The sequence below is a fragment of the Carcharodon carcharias genome, chromosome 17 (assembly GCF_017639515.1).
Source record: "Carcharodon carcharias isolate sCarCar2 chromosome 17, sCarCar2.pri, whole genome shotgun sequence".
In the NCBI taxonomy this organism is placed as follows: Eukaryota; Metazoa; Chordata; class Chondrichthyes; order Lamniformes; family Lamnidae; genus Carcharodon; species Carcharodon carcharias.
In genome coordinates this window covers 4,399,319-4,413,841 of record NC_054483.1, presented here as the reverse complement: position 1 = coordinate 4,413,841, position 14,523 = coordinate 4,399,319, and the positions used below count along the sequence as shown (strand labels likewise).

The 14,523-nt window shown below is 50.9% G+C and overlaps 1 protein-coding gene across 3 annotated transcripts in view; it reads right to left on the bottom strand.

The window, feature by feature from the left end:
* Positions 1 to 3,105: 3,105 nt before the first annotated feature.
* The window catches only part of stard7 (StAR-related lipid transfer (START) domain containing 7), a 31,098-nt gene continuing 19,680 nt past the window's right edge, over positions 3,106 to 14,523 (bottom strand). For all 3 annotated transcript variants that reach the window (XM_041210252.1, XM_041210253.1, XM_041210251.1), the window contains exons 3-9: positions 10,216 to 10,394; positions 9,394 to 9,443; positions 8,397 to 8,507; positions 7,013 to 7,095; positions 6,530 to 6,629; positions 5,792 to 5,876; positions 3,106 to 3,890 (exon numbers count right to left, since the gene is read on the bottom strand). In XM_041210252.1, the coding sequence (XP_041066186.1) occupies positions 3,715 to 3,890; positions 5,792 to 5,876; positions 6,530 to 6,629; positions 7,013 to 7,095; positions 8,397 to 8,507; positions 9,394 to 9,443; positions 10,216 to 10,394 (784 nt within the window). In that variant the 3' untranslated portion in view covers positions 3,106 to 3,714. The remainder of the gene's footprint in view (positions 3,891 to 5,791; positions 5,877 to 6,529; positions 6,630 to 7,012; positions 7,096 to 8,396; positions 8,508 to 9,393; positions 9,444 to 10,215; positions 10,395 to 14,523) is intronic.

Sequence of the window (14,523 nt, the reverse complement as noted above, 5' to 3'; positions counted from 1 at the left end):
CCGGCAGGGGGAGGGGTAGTTTGATCTGTGCCATCAACTGTTATAGTCAGCCTCATTCCACACTTCAATGTGAACCATCAGGAAACGTGCAATCACGCTGCTGCTTTAATAACCCACACTTTTGCTGCCATTTTGATAGTGAGCGGAGCGAACAGGGAAACTGTTGCACAGAGAGGCAACGGGTGGGAAAGGAACCTTCAAAGGAAAAAGCAGAAGCAGCGAACAGATAGGAACTAATCAAAACACAACTGGACATAAACCAGGCCTGAAACACAGGGGGGAAAAAAAATGAGGTTTAATAAAAATTAATGGAAAAAAAAACATGAACGAAGGTGTTACAGAGCAAATCACCATTTTGTGGAAGAAATGCATTCTCTTTTACTCAAACTGTAAAAGAGAGAGAGAGAAAGAGAGAGAGAGAGAGAATCTCACACACACACGCACAAGTTAAAACAAGTCAGGTTACAAAATGCAACACCACAAACCTACAGAAAATGCAAGTCATTTTAACCAATACAAAATAGAGTAGCTACCAGTCTTCCAGTTGACAGGTAGAGTTGCAGGTAGCACCAGGATATTCTGGGGAGGCAGATGGCCCATCAGTGCTTGCCCTAGCCGGAGTCTAACACCTCTGCTCTCACACGCATGGCAGTGATACAGAGCATGGTGGAAGGTACAAGTGATCTCAGCTGCTATTTGCCATTATTCTGTATGCCCTCTCCTGCCTAGGAAAGCACTTATTCGCTTGGCATATAATTTCAGTGTTTGACACAATTTCATAAAACAGAGAACTGGGGCTGTGCACAATAGAATTTTGTACTGTAGTCAGCCAGGTTCATTAGCCAACGTACCCTCAATCCACTTACTCAAAGAAAATAAGAACATGTGACTTGGGAGCAGTCCATTTGGCCCTTTGAGTCTGCTCCGCCATTCAATAAGACCACAGCTGATCTGGTCGTGGTCCCAACCCCACTTTTCTGTCTGCCTCCCATAACCCTTGACTCCTTTGCCTATCGAAGATCTATCTAACTCAGCCTTGAGGTTAGTTCAGGTCTGTAGTACACCAAGAGACTTTCCAAAGGGCCAGGTACCCACCAACAGGCAGAACAGAATGGATACCATCAATCGCTTGGTAGTACAGAGCTTGAACATTGCTGAAGAGAGAGACATATGCTGCTCAAGCTTATCTTTTTGCACTCATCAGGACAAACGCAAGAATGCCAAATTCCAAATAATCACAACAATTTATACCACAGGAGAAAAGGGTGCTGAAAAGGGACAGCACTTGCTACACAATCCAGAGTGCGCCAATAGCTACACTAACAACCAATTTAAATTAAATCTGTCGAGCTCACAACGTGGCTCATTTAAGCTTGCTGTAGGCAACATACATTCATATGTAGGCCCCTGCCCTCTGTAAACAAAAGGAACACGTTCAAGCCTTACGCCTTTTTAAAATTACTCGGGAGCTTGGTGAGCCTAGGATTTCCCATTGCTTTCTCCATGGCAATACCTCAGCCAAGCAGAGTTGACTTGCCAACCAGTCGGCACCCTTTTTTCCCTCCTGCAGTAGAAATTGTCGCGAGCGTTTGAAATTTGGCATCCTTGCAGTTGTCCTGGTGAGTGCAAGACGAAAAGCTTCGGCAACACGCCTCTCTTTTTGGGATGGATGCTCGTTAAGTTGAGCGAAAAGGGTGTAGAAAAGTGGAGGGGACTGATCAGGGGTCGTCAGCAGAAACAGAACAATTAAAAGACCAACATGAAGGGAGAGCATATCTTAAAAGGAAAATTACTTTTAGTTTTTACTGAAAGACCAAAGGGTGGCAGATTCACAAGCCAGGTGCAGTTCAGCATCACATATGACAACTAATTTTAATCCACTGATTGGCACGTAGTACAAATGACCCTGGGCAAAGAGCTGGCAGTGACCGTCCCAGCATCCTGAACTCTCAGACTACTGCAGGAATGACAGAGTGGACGATGGTAATTGGGTGTTAATGCTCGACAGAGGGAAGGACCGCAAGAGAATAAATGTTGCTCGTGATGCCAGCAATTCTCCCAAGCATCACTATCCACTCTGGGAAAGAAGCAACTGAAGCTGCCTGGCAAAATACATTGGTGGAGTGACGACTGCCCACAATGCTCGTGCGTTGGCAGAGAGGAGGTCGCCCCAGGGTTGAACAGCTCCCTGCTGAGCAGCGGCCCTGCACTGGCCCATTCCGTGATGCCTTCCGTGGTCGAATAGTCCAGGCGCTTATGCAAATAGCTCGCCTAGGGGGCCTACCAGAGCTCTCAGGAACTGCACGCCAAGCCATTTCCAGTCTGAGGAGAGAAAAGTAACGAACATGGAAGGACTGATTGCTGTGATAACTGGTCCTGCACAGACTCAAACGGTCAGCACAATATTACCAGCACCTTGCACAAGAGCCTTTAAGTCAAGTCAATGCGTCTGTGCCTGCCCCACAGCGGCAAGAATTGCTTCCTATGTTGCACCAGTGACCATGTTTCAAGGAATAACCCCCATGGCTGTGAGGCTAACTGGGGTCCCTGAAAGGCGCTGCAGGAATGCAGGCTCCTCCAGTTTGAACTTCCTGCATTACCCAATGCGAGACTGCCATCTCCTGGTGGGAAATCAGCATTGCTGCTGAACTTCACAGATGCACAGGACTGACCAGCTTTGAGAGTTACAATTAAAAGGACAAAAGGTGAGGGGGGGGGGGGGGGGGGGGGGGGGGGGGGGGAGGTGGAGAGAGAGATGGGAGTGCTGGTCACAGCTTGACTGAATTGTGGGGGGAGGGGTCATACATTAACCCCCCCACCTTTCACCCTAGTTTGGCTCCCTGCCATCACAGAGAAAAAACATTTTCCCATTCTCCTCTGAGGGCACTCGACAGTGATGAAGAGTAGGAACCCCGGTCGGGGGGTGGGGAGAGAGAACACAGGACTCGTGAAATACAAGGAGTTCACAGACAGCTCCAACGAGGCAGTGAGATGTGTGTGATGGACCAGAGGAGGCAAAGTTTCTCAGGAGAAAGAGAGAGCACGCACTTCAGGCTTTGCAGGTATAACCTCGGGCGACACCAAGCCTTACTGAGGGAGGAATCATTACAAAATAATATACTTTTTTTATTTGAAAATACTTCAAGCAACCACTGAACCTCCTGCAAAATAAAAAAAACAACAATTCACTTTTGGACAGACGAGTGGGGCTGCGAGTACTGTAACAAAACCAGTGTAAGTCAGGAATCGTGGAATTTTACACAAGTGAACCGACAATGATACATTGACAAGGAAATGCTTTTCTCTGCCCACCAACAGCTTCCCAAATGGCTCTAAACGGTTAAGGAAATTCAAGTTTCTGATCCAACATTGCAGATAGACAGGAGGTGAGCAAACCTCTACACTTGAACTTTTAATTTCAAATGCAGTGCTGGTTAAGCGAGTGTGTGTGTGTGTGTGTGTGTGTGTGTGTGTGTGCGCGTGTTTTTGTGTTCTTAATACTTTCAAGTTTTGCAGGTAGCGCGACTCTCTTTGTACCACATCTTGGTGAATCTCGAAGCCCTCCGCTTGTTCGGCGCCCACAAGGACCTTTTCAATGCAAAAGTTCTCTCGAAAAGCAGCTCAACATGGAGGTTGCTCCCTGCTCTCGCTTCCTGCAACTGACCCCTGGGTACACTGCACCACACGGCTGTCTCTGCAGTCAGAATTGGCAGTCTATGCGTAGTCCATCTGCTGCGAGCTGCAGCTATTCTCTTTGCGCTCAGGGTTCTGCAGTGGCTTGGTTTCGATGTTCTCGGAGACTCGGGCACTGATGTAATCTTTAACCTTGATTTCCATGTTCCTCGCTCGGACAGCTGCCGTGTGCAACTTTTCCAGAAAGTCGGGCATGCCTGCAAGAAAAATCGACAGCGGGATTAAAGCGCCAGCCACTGCTCAGTGGGTAGCGTGCTTGCCTCCGAGTCAGAAAGTTGTGGGTTCAAACCCCACTTCAGAGATTTGAGCACGTAATCCAGGCTGACAACCTGGTAACGTACTGAAGGAGGAGCACTGCACTGTCAGAGGTGCCGTTACTCGATGAGACTTTAAGTCTGCGCTCTCAAGTGGACATAGATGGTACTATTTGAAGAGGAGCAGGCGAGACCTCCCCGATATCCTGGCTAATAATTATTCCTCAGCCAACATCACACAAACAGATTATCCAGTCATTATCACACTGCTGTTTGTGGGACCTTGCTCTGTGCAAGCTGGCTGCTGCATTCTAACAGTGAAGGAATTTCAAAAGTACTTTATTGGCTGGAAAGCATTTTGCAATGTCCTGTGGTCATAGAGGTATAATGGCACCTGAGGCTATTCAGCCCATCGGGTCCATGCCTGCTGATCCAGTCAGTCCCATTCTCCAGCTTTACCCCTGTAGCCCTGTAAGAACACATCTATCAAATCTCTCCTCAACTTCCTTTGCTCCAAGGAGAATAACTCCAAACCCCAGCTTCTGCTCCGGGAAGGCACAATATAAATACAAATCTGTCTTCAGCGAGATTGGTGAAATACCAGTGGCAGAGCGCTGCAGCAGTGCCTGCCTTCTACAAGAGGCAGTGATATTTAAAAGGTGCTCTGCTCCCTTGGTTATCATTTCCCAATGGCCAGAAGGTGCTGTATTGAGGGCACAGTTTTGAGAATTCTGTGATCAAGGTGGTGTTTGTGCTACAGAATAGAAGACTTTATCATTTCACTGTCAACATCAAACACTCCCAGGTCATGTGCGGCACTGTCAGCTCTTTCACAAAGCTATAAGGAAATAAGAGTAGACCATTCGGCCCATCGAGCTGCTCTACCATTCAGTATGATCATGTCTGATCTTGGGCTTCAACTCCACTTTCCTGCCTACTCCCCCGATTCCCTGAGACACCAAAAATCTACTGATCTCGGTCTTGAATGGACTCAACGACTGAGCGTCCACAACCCTCTGGGGTAGAGAATTCCAAAGATTCACAACCCCTTGAGTGAAGAAATTTTTCCTCATCCCGGTCTAAGTTACCTGTTCCCTTATCCTGACTCTACAGCCTAGAAGACTCTCCAGCAGCTGAGGAGTGGGGTGGAACAGCTTCTCAGCATCTCCCCCTCTCACGGAACTTTTCACATTTCAATGAGGTCACCTCTCATTCTTCCAAACTGCAGGAAATATAGGACATTCTGCTCAATTTCTCCTCATAGGGCAATGCGTCTGCCCCCAGGAACCAGTGTAATGAACCTTGACGGCACCTGGCCTAAGGTGAGCATGTCCTTCCTGAGCTGTGGAGGCCTGAGCTGTGCACCGCACTCCAGGGCAAAGGCCGGCAGCAAGACCTCCTTCTCTTATACCGCAACCCTGCTGCAATAAAGGACTGTGGCAATAACTGGACGCTGCGCCTGCGCGCTAGCTTAAATCCCGCTGAACACCAACATTTAGTCGCTCCTCGCTATTTCATTTCTCATTTGCACGTTCACTTTACTTCCAGCCTTAACCCCAAAAGAGCAACCCCCTTCTAAACCAGCGCGATAATTTTCCAGTTCCCACGCCGACCACGCTGTTTCCTCACTGTGGGCTATTGGCAACATGTGGCGACCAGACCCCCCCCCCCGCCCCCCGCCCCTCCAAGCAGGACCGCAGTCGGACGACGGCGCACGCTTGCTTCTCGGGTTTGCAGGGCCACAAGCCTCAGGCTCTGCGTGGTTCCTGCGGCACTCGCCGCAGCCCCCACCGCCGGTCGCTCAGGGAATGGCTGCCTGCGCCCGGACTAACAGTCAAGCTTACCGCTAGACACCATCCAACTGACACAGTAACGAGGGAAAACGGTCTGCGGGTCATCACTGTACGTGAGAAGGTAGTCAAAGCCATTCTGAAAGTCAAAAATTGAGGACTCAGTCATACCTCTGCCAAACACAGGCACAAAGTTACAAATGGCTAAACACGCAAAACTTTGAAAACTTCTTTAATCTTTCAGTGATCAGTCCCATTGGCCTCCAGGATGGGCTCCTGCTGGGGAACCTCCCTCTTGCAGCACCAGAGGCTGTGCAGGCAGCGAGTGCCTGACTACTATTCCTGGCCTGGTGAGCGGAGAGAGGAATCCACGTTGCTGAGCCCGATCCCATCTGTGACCCACGTCCGTGCCCCTTTCTTGAAGCGTGGCCCTCAGCCACAGCAGGCTTGGCTGATTTCCTCCCACTTGGGAGGAGATCAGAAAGCACCACGGTGGGAGAGATCATGTCACCACGTGGGTCTGCTTAGTGCACCGTCATGATTCAGCCACTGGGAAAAGGCGAGGCTGCAACCTCACGGGAAGGATGTATCAGGGGGAGGAGAGGCCGTCACTCGGGGGATACATCAGGACAGACCCACACACAGTTTCCAATCGCACTTGTCCAAATTACAAACCTTGCTGAGTCACTGTCAGGTTGGAGAGTGAAGGTCACGCTGTGTCTACAATGCTGGTGGAAATTCTGGGCTATTGTACCTACACACGGACACAGGCGCCCGCGGACACAATCTTACCTCGTCAAACGATCGATGCGGCTTGATCACCATCTGGGACTGATAAGACGACACCCGCACGTAGCTAGAGCTTTCCGGGACATCCGGATGCTCCACAGCCCTGAACAGAAAGAATGAGATCTCAGGATAAGCTGCATCTGCTGTCGTAAGTTACCTCACAGCAGGAGACCGTGCCCCCGCCCCCCCTCCCCCACCAGCCCAGCTAAATTCAGCACAGGTCAGGATCGCCACAATCTCAGAGGCAAGCAGCAGGGGTCACTCACGCAGAAAGTCACCCTTCCGTTTATATAAAAAAAAACACACCGTACAATTTGCAAGGAAAATCCAATTAACCCTGCAATCCCTTTTCTGCAGACTTGAGTAAGATGGCCAAGCCGGATTCATTTTAACCATTAGATCAGCAAGCAAACACCTGAAAAACAAGGGGCAACCCTTCAAAGGGGGAAGAGAGCAAAGCAGGAGTGAAAACCCTCAAAGTCTCACCTTGACACCAACACCATCAGATTGTTCTTCTGGTCCACGTGATAACGGCGGATATACAGGTAGTCCCGCGAGTAAAAGGGATACTAGAAACGGAAAGGAATGGAGGTTAATTAAAACGCTCACCCCATCGCTGCCACTTCAGGTCATTTTTAACCCCTTTCTTTCCATTACACCCAGCTTCAGAGTTCAAAAATACCAGAGCAACATTGCCTTGCCTTTCTGCTCAATGTGAGCTGAACACCAGCAGGGACTGACTTTTTAAGGTGAGGCTTGTCACATAATCCTAGACTGAGAAACGTGACAGACACCCAGTTTCAGGGGAATACAGAGGGTTTTACACAGATTCATCTTCCCTTCCTGATAAAATCCTCTGACTTATTGTGAAGTGGCACCTATCAAGATCCTGGGGGTTACCACTGACCAGAAACTGAACTGGACTAGCCATATAAATACTGTGGTATACTGACTACAGGTCAGAGACTGGGAATCCTGCAGGAAGTAACTCACCTCCTGACTCCCCAAGGCCTGTCCACCACCTACAAGGCACAAGTCAGGAGTGTGATGGAATACTCCCCACGCTTGAATAAGTGCAGATCCCATAACACTCAAGAAGCTTGACACCATCCAGGACAAACCAGGTTACTTGACTGGCACCCCATCCAGCACCTTAATCATTCACTCCCTCCACCACTGATGCACAGTAGCAGCAGTGTGTGTACCATCTACAAGATGCACCGCAGCAACTCACCAAGGGTCCTTCGATAGCACATCCCAAACCCACGACCTCTACCATCTAGAAGGACAAGGGCAGCAGACACATGGGAACACCACCACCTGGAAGTTCCCCTCCAAGCCACTCACCATCCTGACTTGGAAATATATCGGCCGTTCCTTCACTGTTGCTGGGTCAAAATCCTGGAACTGCCTCCCTAACAGCACTGTGGGTGTACCTACACCACATGGACTGCAGCGGCTCAAGAAGGCAGCTCACCACCACCTTCTCAAGGGGCAATTAGGGATGGGCAATAAATACTGGCCTAGCCAGGGATGCTTACACCCTGTGAAAGAGTATGTATGTACATGTCATTTTGAGGGGACAACCAACCAAACTCAGAAGTTTTGGTGTGACTTTAAAAGCTGATCCATTCGATGTTACAGGTGGCTTTAGCCAGACTCCAGGTTTGAGCGAAGCTGTCTGGCCATCTTGATCAAGAGCAACTGGGCTGCAAGAAGCTATGCTTCCAGCATTGTTGGAAATCCCTGCTTGCTCTCTGGGCTGGGATGCACCGTGCCATCCAGCGTTGGATGGATCAAAAGCAGAAGGAACACGCGGGCGCACGCACACACATGCGGGCAAACGAAAACCAACCACGGTCAAGCTTACCGGGAAATGTGTGACCCAGTGGACAATCTCTGATCCTGACAATTCATCCCGCTCGATTACATCCAGCTTGATAACCAGTTCATCCCATTTCTTCCTGTACTCCGTGTCGAGCTGTGCAGAGAGACTCTGTTAGATGGCACAGCACAGGGAGGATTCTATCCCACATTTATTGTAAAGAGGGGGGGGGGGCGCGCCTCCCTTGTATTGGGGTAACAGATAAGACCTGCTCAAGACCCCACTGCAATGAGGTTTCGGAAGTGCTCACAGGCACAGCCGACGAATGAAATGTGGGCCTGAATCTCTGCTCAGGGTTGAATGGGAGCCAGAGACGGAGTACTATCGAGGCGACCTTGAGCAGCCAGGGAGATTGGGATTGGAGTCGAGGCACGGAGATTCCAATGGGAGCCAAGAGGAGGGCTTCGGTGTTAAACGGCAAGAAATCCCCATATGTGATGCCTGACAGCCGTGGCCGAGGTACAGCCAAATATCAGGAGCAGAAAGAAAGCTGGCCTGGCCCTTATGGCAAGGAGCCATGACAGCAACAATGAGCCAGCCAACAGCGGAGGGGACTGCAGCAGACAGGGAAGGGAAGCTGAACACGTGCAGACACGTAGGTAGGACGTTGCTGGAGGGAAGAGGAGGGCTAACACCAATTTCCCTGGGGCGTGGACTTATTCAAATCACGAAAAGCAGCCGAAACGGCGAGAGCAGCACCTCTGGAGTGGACTATAAAGTCCATTCCCCATCTCTGCCAGTCTGGTAGAAAAAGGATAGGGATTGGGTGGGGTGGAGTGGGTTGCGGGCGAAAGGGCGGGGTACAGAAAATGTACCTTCCCTTTCAAAGCCATTCATTGTGCATGTAGTGCTTTGAGGCATAACTGAGTGATGTGGTATGGTGCTATATAAAGATAGAGGGATGGAACCATCTCTTCACTCGTAAGCAGGGTTATCAGGTGTCTGAGCTAGGCACTGTTTCCATCTAATTTCAAAGGTGTACCTGCACGTTGAAGAACTGCCGAGGGGTAACGTCTGTGTACGTTCCAAATACTGTGGAGGCGAAAAGGAACGAGACAGGAAGACATGTCAGTGAAACACCAGGTGATGAAGCATTGCAGAGATTTTGACCCCAGTGTTCTACATCTCCCTCCACCCCTCCCTAACAGCTCACTCAACACATTCCAACCTGGGGCCTTTCAGGAAATAGGGGGAGCTGTAGGCCATTCAGCCCCTCGAGTCCTGCTCCACCATTCAACTAGATCATGACTGATTCTCTACCTCAATGTCATCCTCCCACGGTATCCCTCAACGTCTTTAATCTCTAGATGTCTGTCGACCTCTATCTTGAACATGCTCAATGACTGAGCCTCCACAGCCCTCTGGGGTAGAGAATTCCAAAGATTCGTCACCATCTGACTGAAGAAATTCCTCCTTACCTCAGTCTTAAACGGCCTGCACCTTATTCCGAGACCATGCTCCCTGGTCCTAGACCTCTCCATCCAGGCCAGGGGAAACATCCTTCCTGCATCTACCCTGTCGAGCCCTGTAAGAATTCTCTAAGTTTCAACAAGATCGCCTCTCGTTCTTCTAAACTCTAGAAGAGGATACAGGCCCAGTCTCCTCAATCTCTCCTCATAGGGCAATCCCTCAATGCCTTGGGTCAGTGTGGTGCACTCCCTCTATGGCAAGCATATCCTCCCTTAGGTAAAGAGACCAAAACTGTGCACAATACTGCACACAGCTCGGCCAATGCCATAATAAGTCACTCCCAGCTTGCCACCCAGGTCTGCTACACGGAGAAGGCTGGGGTTGCGGGTCTTACCTCGGTACTGGTAGAGATGACTCCCCGTAATGGGTCTGCGCCACAGCCGGAAGCTGGGCCTGTCAATCACCAGCTCCCACACGCTGTCCTGCTTACGGTGCCTCTCGCACTCCGCCTGCTCCCGGCTCTGGTGCTTCTCGGCCGCCAGGACCTCCAGGCTTTTGAAATCGCTCAGGCACCTGTGTCGGGCGGCAAAACGTTGGTCCGGTCAGCAAAGGGAGCAACAAATTGGCCCTGGCTTCCCCCTGCCATCTCATCTGCCACCTGCGCTCCCCGAACGCTTGCTTCCCCGAAGGAAGCCAGCGATGGGCAAGGAACGGCCACACAAACTCTCTGAACGGCCAAGCTGTCCAGGATTTTCTCCAGTGCCGCCACCCCCCCCCCCCCACCGCCCCCCCCCCAACCCCCCACCTCATTCCCCTGAAGGCGTTGGGGCACAGCTCCGCACGGGATGTTAGGCCCTGTAGAGTCACACGAACAGATTTAACCCTGTGCAGCAGCTGGCTCAGTATCACCCACTGCCACTGGCCACCCAATTTACATTGGACTTTTTCCTCCTGGTTTGGCATGAGATTTTATATTTGTAGCTCTTTTTTTTTAAGAAAGCCTTCGAGTGGTCATGACAAGTCTCAGCTTGGCTTCAACCAGGGGTTGCTAGAAAGGGGAATTCCAGGATGATTTTACTACTGTGCCCCCGCCCCCCCCCCGGCCTTCAGTGAGATGCACAAAGGTAAACTGTGGTATGAAGACTGAGGGCAACATAGGCAGGGATAGGATCCCACTTGCTTCTCACATACTTGATACACTTGCCCTTTCCTGATGGCACTGATTTGTATCAGGATATGGGGTGGAGGGGGGAGGAGTGGGGGGGGGGGTTTAGTGGTGACAGCCTTCCTCAGGCAACTCCTGGAGGCCAATGTTGCTGCAGAGCCAGCATTGGCAGCTATTGGACTGCAGCAGGCATTGCAGCAGGCCGGTCCTCCCTCTTCGTCTGAAGCCAATCGTTTACTCCATTCTGTCCTTGGGGTGTTTACAGCCTCATTAGTGGGGACTAGCTTGACTATGTCAGGACTCAGCCCTGCAACAAACAGCAAAAGCATTCATATAGCACCCTTAATGTAGCAAATCATCCCAAGGCGCATCACAGGAGCGTTAGCAAACAGGATTTGACTCCGAGTCAAGGAAGGGAATATTAGTTTGTGAAGATGCTTGGTGAAGAGGTAGGTTTTAAGGAGCATCTTAAAAGGAGGAGAGAGGGAGGGAGGGAGGGAATTCCAGAACAGGCTGAATGCAGTCCGCCAATGGTAGAGTGATTAAAACTGGGGATGCTCAAGAGGCCAGAATTGGAGGAGCTCAGATATCTCAGAGGGGCTGCAGGAGGTGTTAAAGGATGGATGAGAAATAAAAAAGAGAAAATGCTGGAAAATTCAGCTCTGAAGAGTCATACAGGACTCAAAACATTACCTCTGTTTCTCTCTCCACAGATGCTGCCAGACCTACCTGAATTGTTCCAATACTTTCTGCTTTGATTTCAGACTTCCAGCATCCGCAGTATTGTGCTTTTATATTAGGGAGGGATGGGGTCACCCTGGCTCTGTCACTCCTCTCAGAGGCGCTTTGCGTTTCTCTCAAAGGAAAATGCCCATCGCATCCAAAATGAGGAACCCTGAGCAGTGCTGACGTTAACGCTTTGTTGGCTGAATCCCCTTGCAGCTTCCAAACCAATGGTCAAAAGAAAAGGAAAGGGTTCTGACATTTCTTACCCTCTTCACCATGAACTAGCAACTCCCGCTTACCTGAGCAAAACCGAATGCAAGCTGCCCCCTGGAAGGCTGCCAAGCCCTCTTCTCACCCACTGGCCATACCTGTGACCTTTCCACGCTGGCGTCACTGAATAAGTGGCCACAAGCAGGACCCCTCCAAGCTGATTTTTCCCAACGCTGGCCATTGGAAAACAGAGACCAATTGTAGTGCCCCAGCTGCTGAGATCAACTGAGTAAGGACTAGGAAATAAAACTGCGACTTACACATGGTGCATGCAGATCAGCACCACAACACACGGTAGATGTTCCGGGCTAGCGCTGGGGGGGTGCCTCTCAGTTATTGATCAGGCTAAGATTACCTAAAGGAGTTTATTTATAAGGAGTAAATTTACACAGAAGCAAATAAAGTGATCACCTACACCATATTTCTTTGGCAACACTTGAACTATCTCCCGACATCTCTGAGCAGCTTTTTAAATTGAGCCTCAGAGAAAATGGAGGTAAAGGTCCTCAGGACTGGCATCGGACAAGAATAGGGAACTAACAATCAGGAAAAACCAGCACTGGCACAATTCAATGACGCACCACTTCAAAGGAATATTTCCCCAAACTAAGCAGGCAGTTGAAGCATTGATGAATCCTACCATTCAAGCGAATTGAGTGCAACTCTCAACTTTTCAGCTGGTTTTGTTAGTTTTTCATATTAAACACATTAGCAGTATTGTACATTTGCAAGCTTGCATACATTAACAGCTCAGAAAACGAAGGGTTTTGAAGCCACTAATTTACTGAACACAGAAAAAAACATTACTCTGGGGAAACGGAATGGTCCAAACAGTCTCCAGAGGAACACTGATATCTCGAGACAGTGTTTCTCCCCATTGAGGAGAACACAGTAAACTGATCACACCATTTTGATCCAGCTTTATAGGAAAAGGCAACAGAGATTTTTCACAGTGCAAAGTGTAATGGAGATCCGCGCTCAAATAATGAACTAGTTGCCTGTAAAGTGGACAGCTGCCCTAACATGGAACTACAAAGCAGTCTGTACTGCTGACCAGCCGCAAGAGGTCTGAGTGCAGAGCGGAGCCACGGTAGAAACAGCAGAGAAACAGGAGGGAAAATAAACTGAGCTTCCAAACCAACGGTCAAAAGAAAGGAAATGGTTCTGACATTTCTTACCCTCTTCACCACGAACTAGCGACTTCCACTTGCCTGAACGAAAGGCAAACTTCAATTACCCCCATCATCTTCAGCATTATTCCCCGCCACTCAGCCCCGCCCCCCCCCACCTCCAGTCACCCCCCTCACCTCCACTCAGCCCCCCTCATCTCCACTCGCCCCCCCTCACCTCCAGTCACTCCCCGCCACTCACCCCCCTCACCTCCACTCAGCCCCCCTCACCTCCACTCGCTCCCCGCCACTCACCCCTCCTCACCGCCACTCAGCCCCCCTCACCTCCAGTCGCTCCCCCCTCACCTCCAGTCACTCCCCGCCACTTGCCCCCCTCACCTCCACTCCCCCCCTCACTTCCACTCGCCCCCCCTCACCTCCACTCAGCCCCCCCCTCACCTCCACTCAGCCCCCCTCACCTCCACTCAGCCCCCCTCACCTCCACTCAGCCCCCCCTCACCTCCACTCAGCCCCCCCTCACCTCCACTCAGCCCCCCTCACCTCCACTCAGCCCCCCCTCACCTCCACTCAGCCCCCCTCACCTCCACTCAGCCCCCCCTCACCTCCACTCAGCCCCCCCTCATCTCCACTCAGCCCCCCTCACCTCCACTCAGCCCCTCACCTCCACTCAGCCCCCCCTCACTTCCACTCAGCCCCCCTCACCTCCACTCAGCCCCCCTCACCTCCACTCAGCCCCCCTCACCTCCACTCAGCCCCCCTCACCTCCACTCAGCCCCCCTCACCTCCACTCAGCCCCCTCACCTCCACTCAGCCCCCCCTAACCTCCACTCAGTCCCCCCTCACCTCCACTCAGCCCCCCTCACCTCCACTCAGCCCCCCTCACCTCCACTCAGCCCCCCTCACCTCCACTCGCCCCCTCCCCCTCCTCACCTCCACTCAGCCCCCCTCACCTCCACTCAGCCCCCCTCACCTCCACTCGCCCCCTCCCCCTCCTCACCTCCACTCAGCCCCCCTCACCTCCACTCGCCCCCTCCCCCTCCTCACCTCCAGTCGCTCCCTGCTGCCTTGTCCCTTTCACCTTCAATAAAATCTGAATCATTTCACTTGTTTTATCAACTATTAGCACACACCAATGCTAATATTATGTTTCTATTTTAAGACTGTTCAATAAGGTCACTTTATAACGAGTCTACAGCACAGAGGCAGGCCATTCGGCCCAGATGGTCTTCTAGTGTTTTTGCACCACAGGAGCCTCCACCAAACCCCCTTTCATCTAACTCAGAATATCCTTCCTTTCCTTTCTACCTCATGTGTTTAACCAGCTTCCCTTTAAACACATCTAGACTATTCACCTCAAGCATCCGCTGTGGGAGTGAGTTTCACATTCTCCTCGCTCTCTGGGTAACGAACT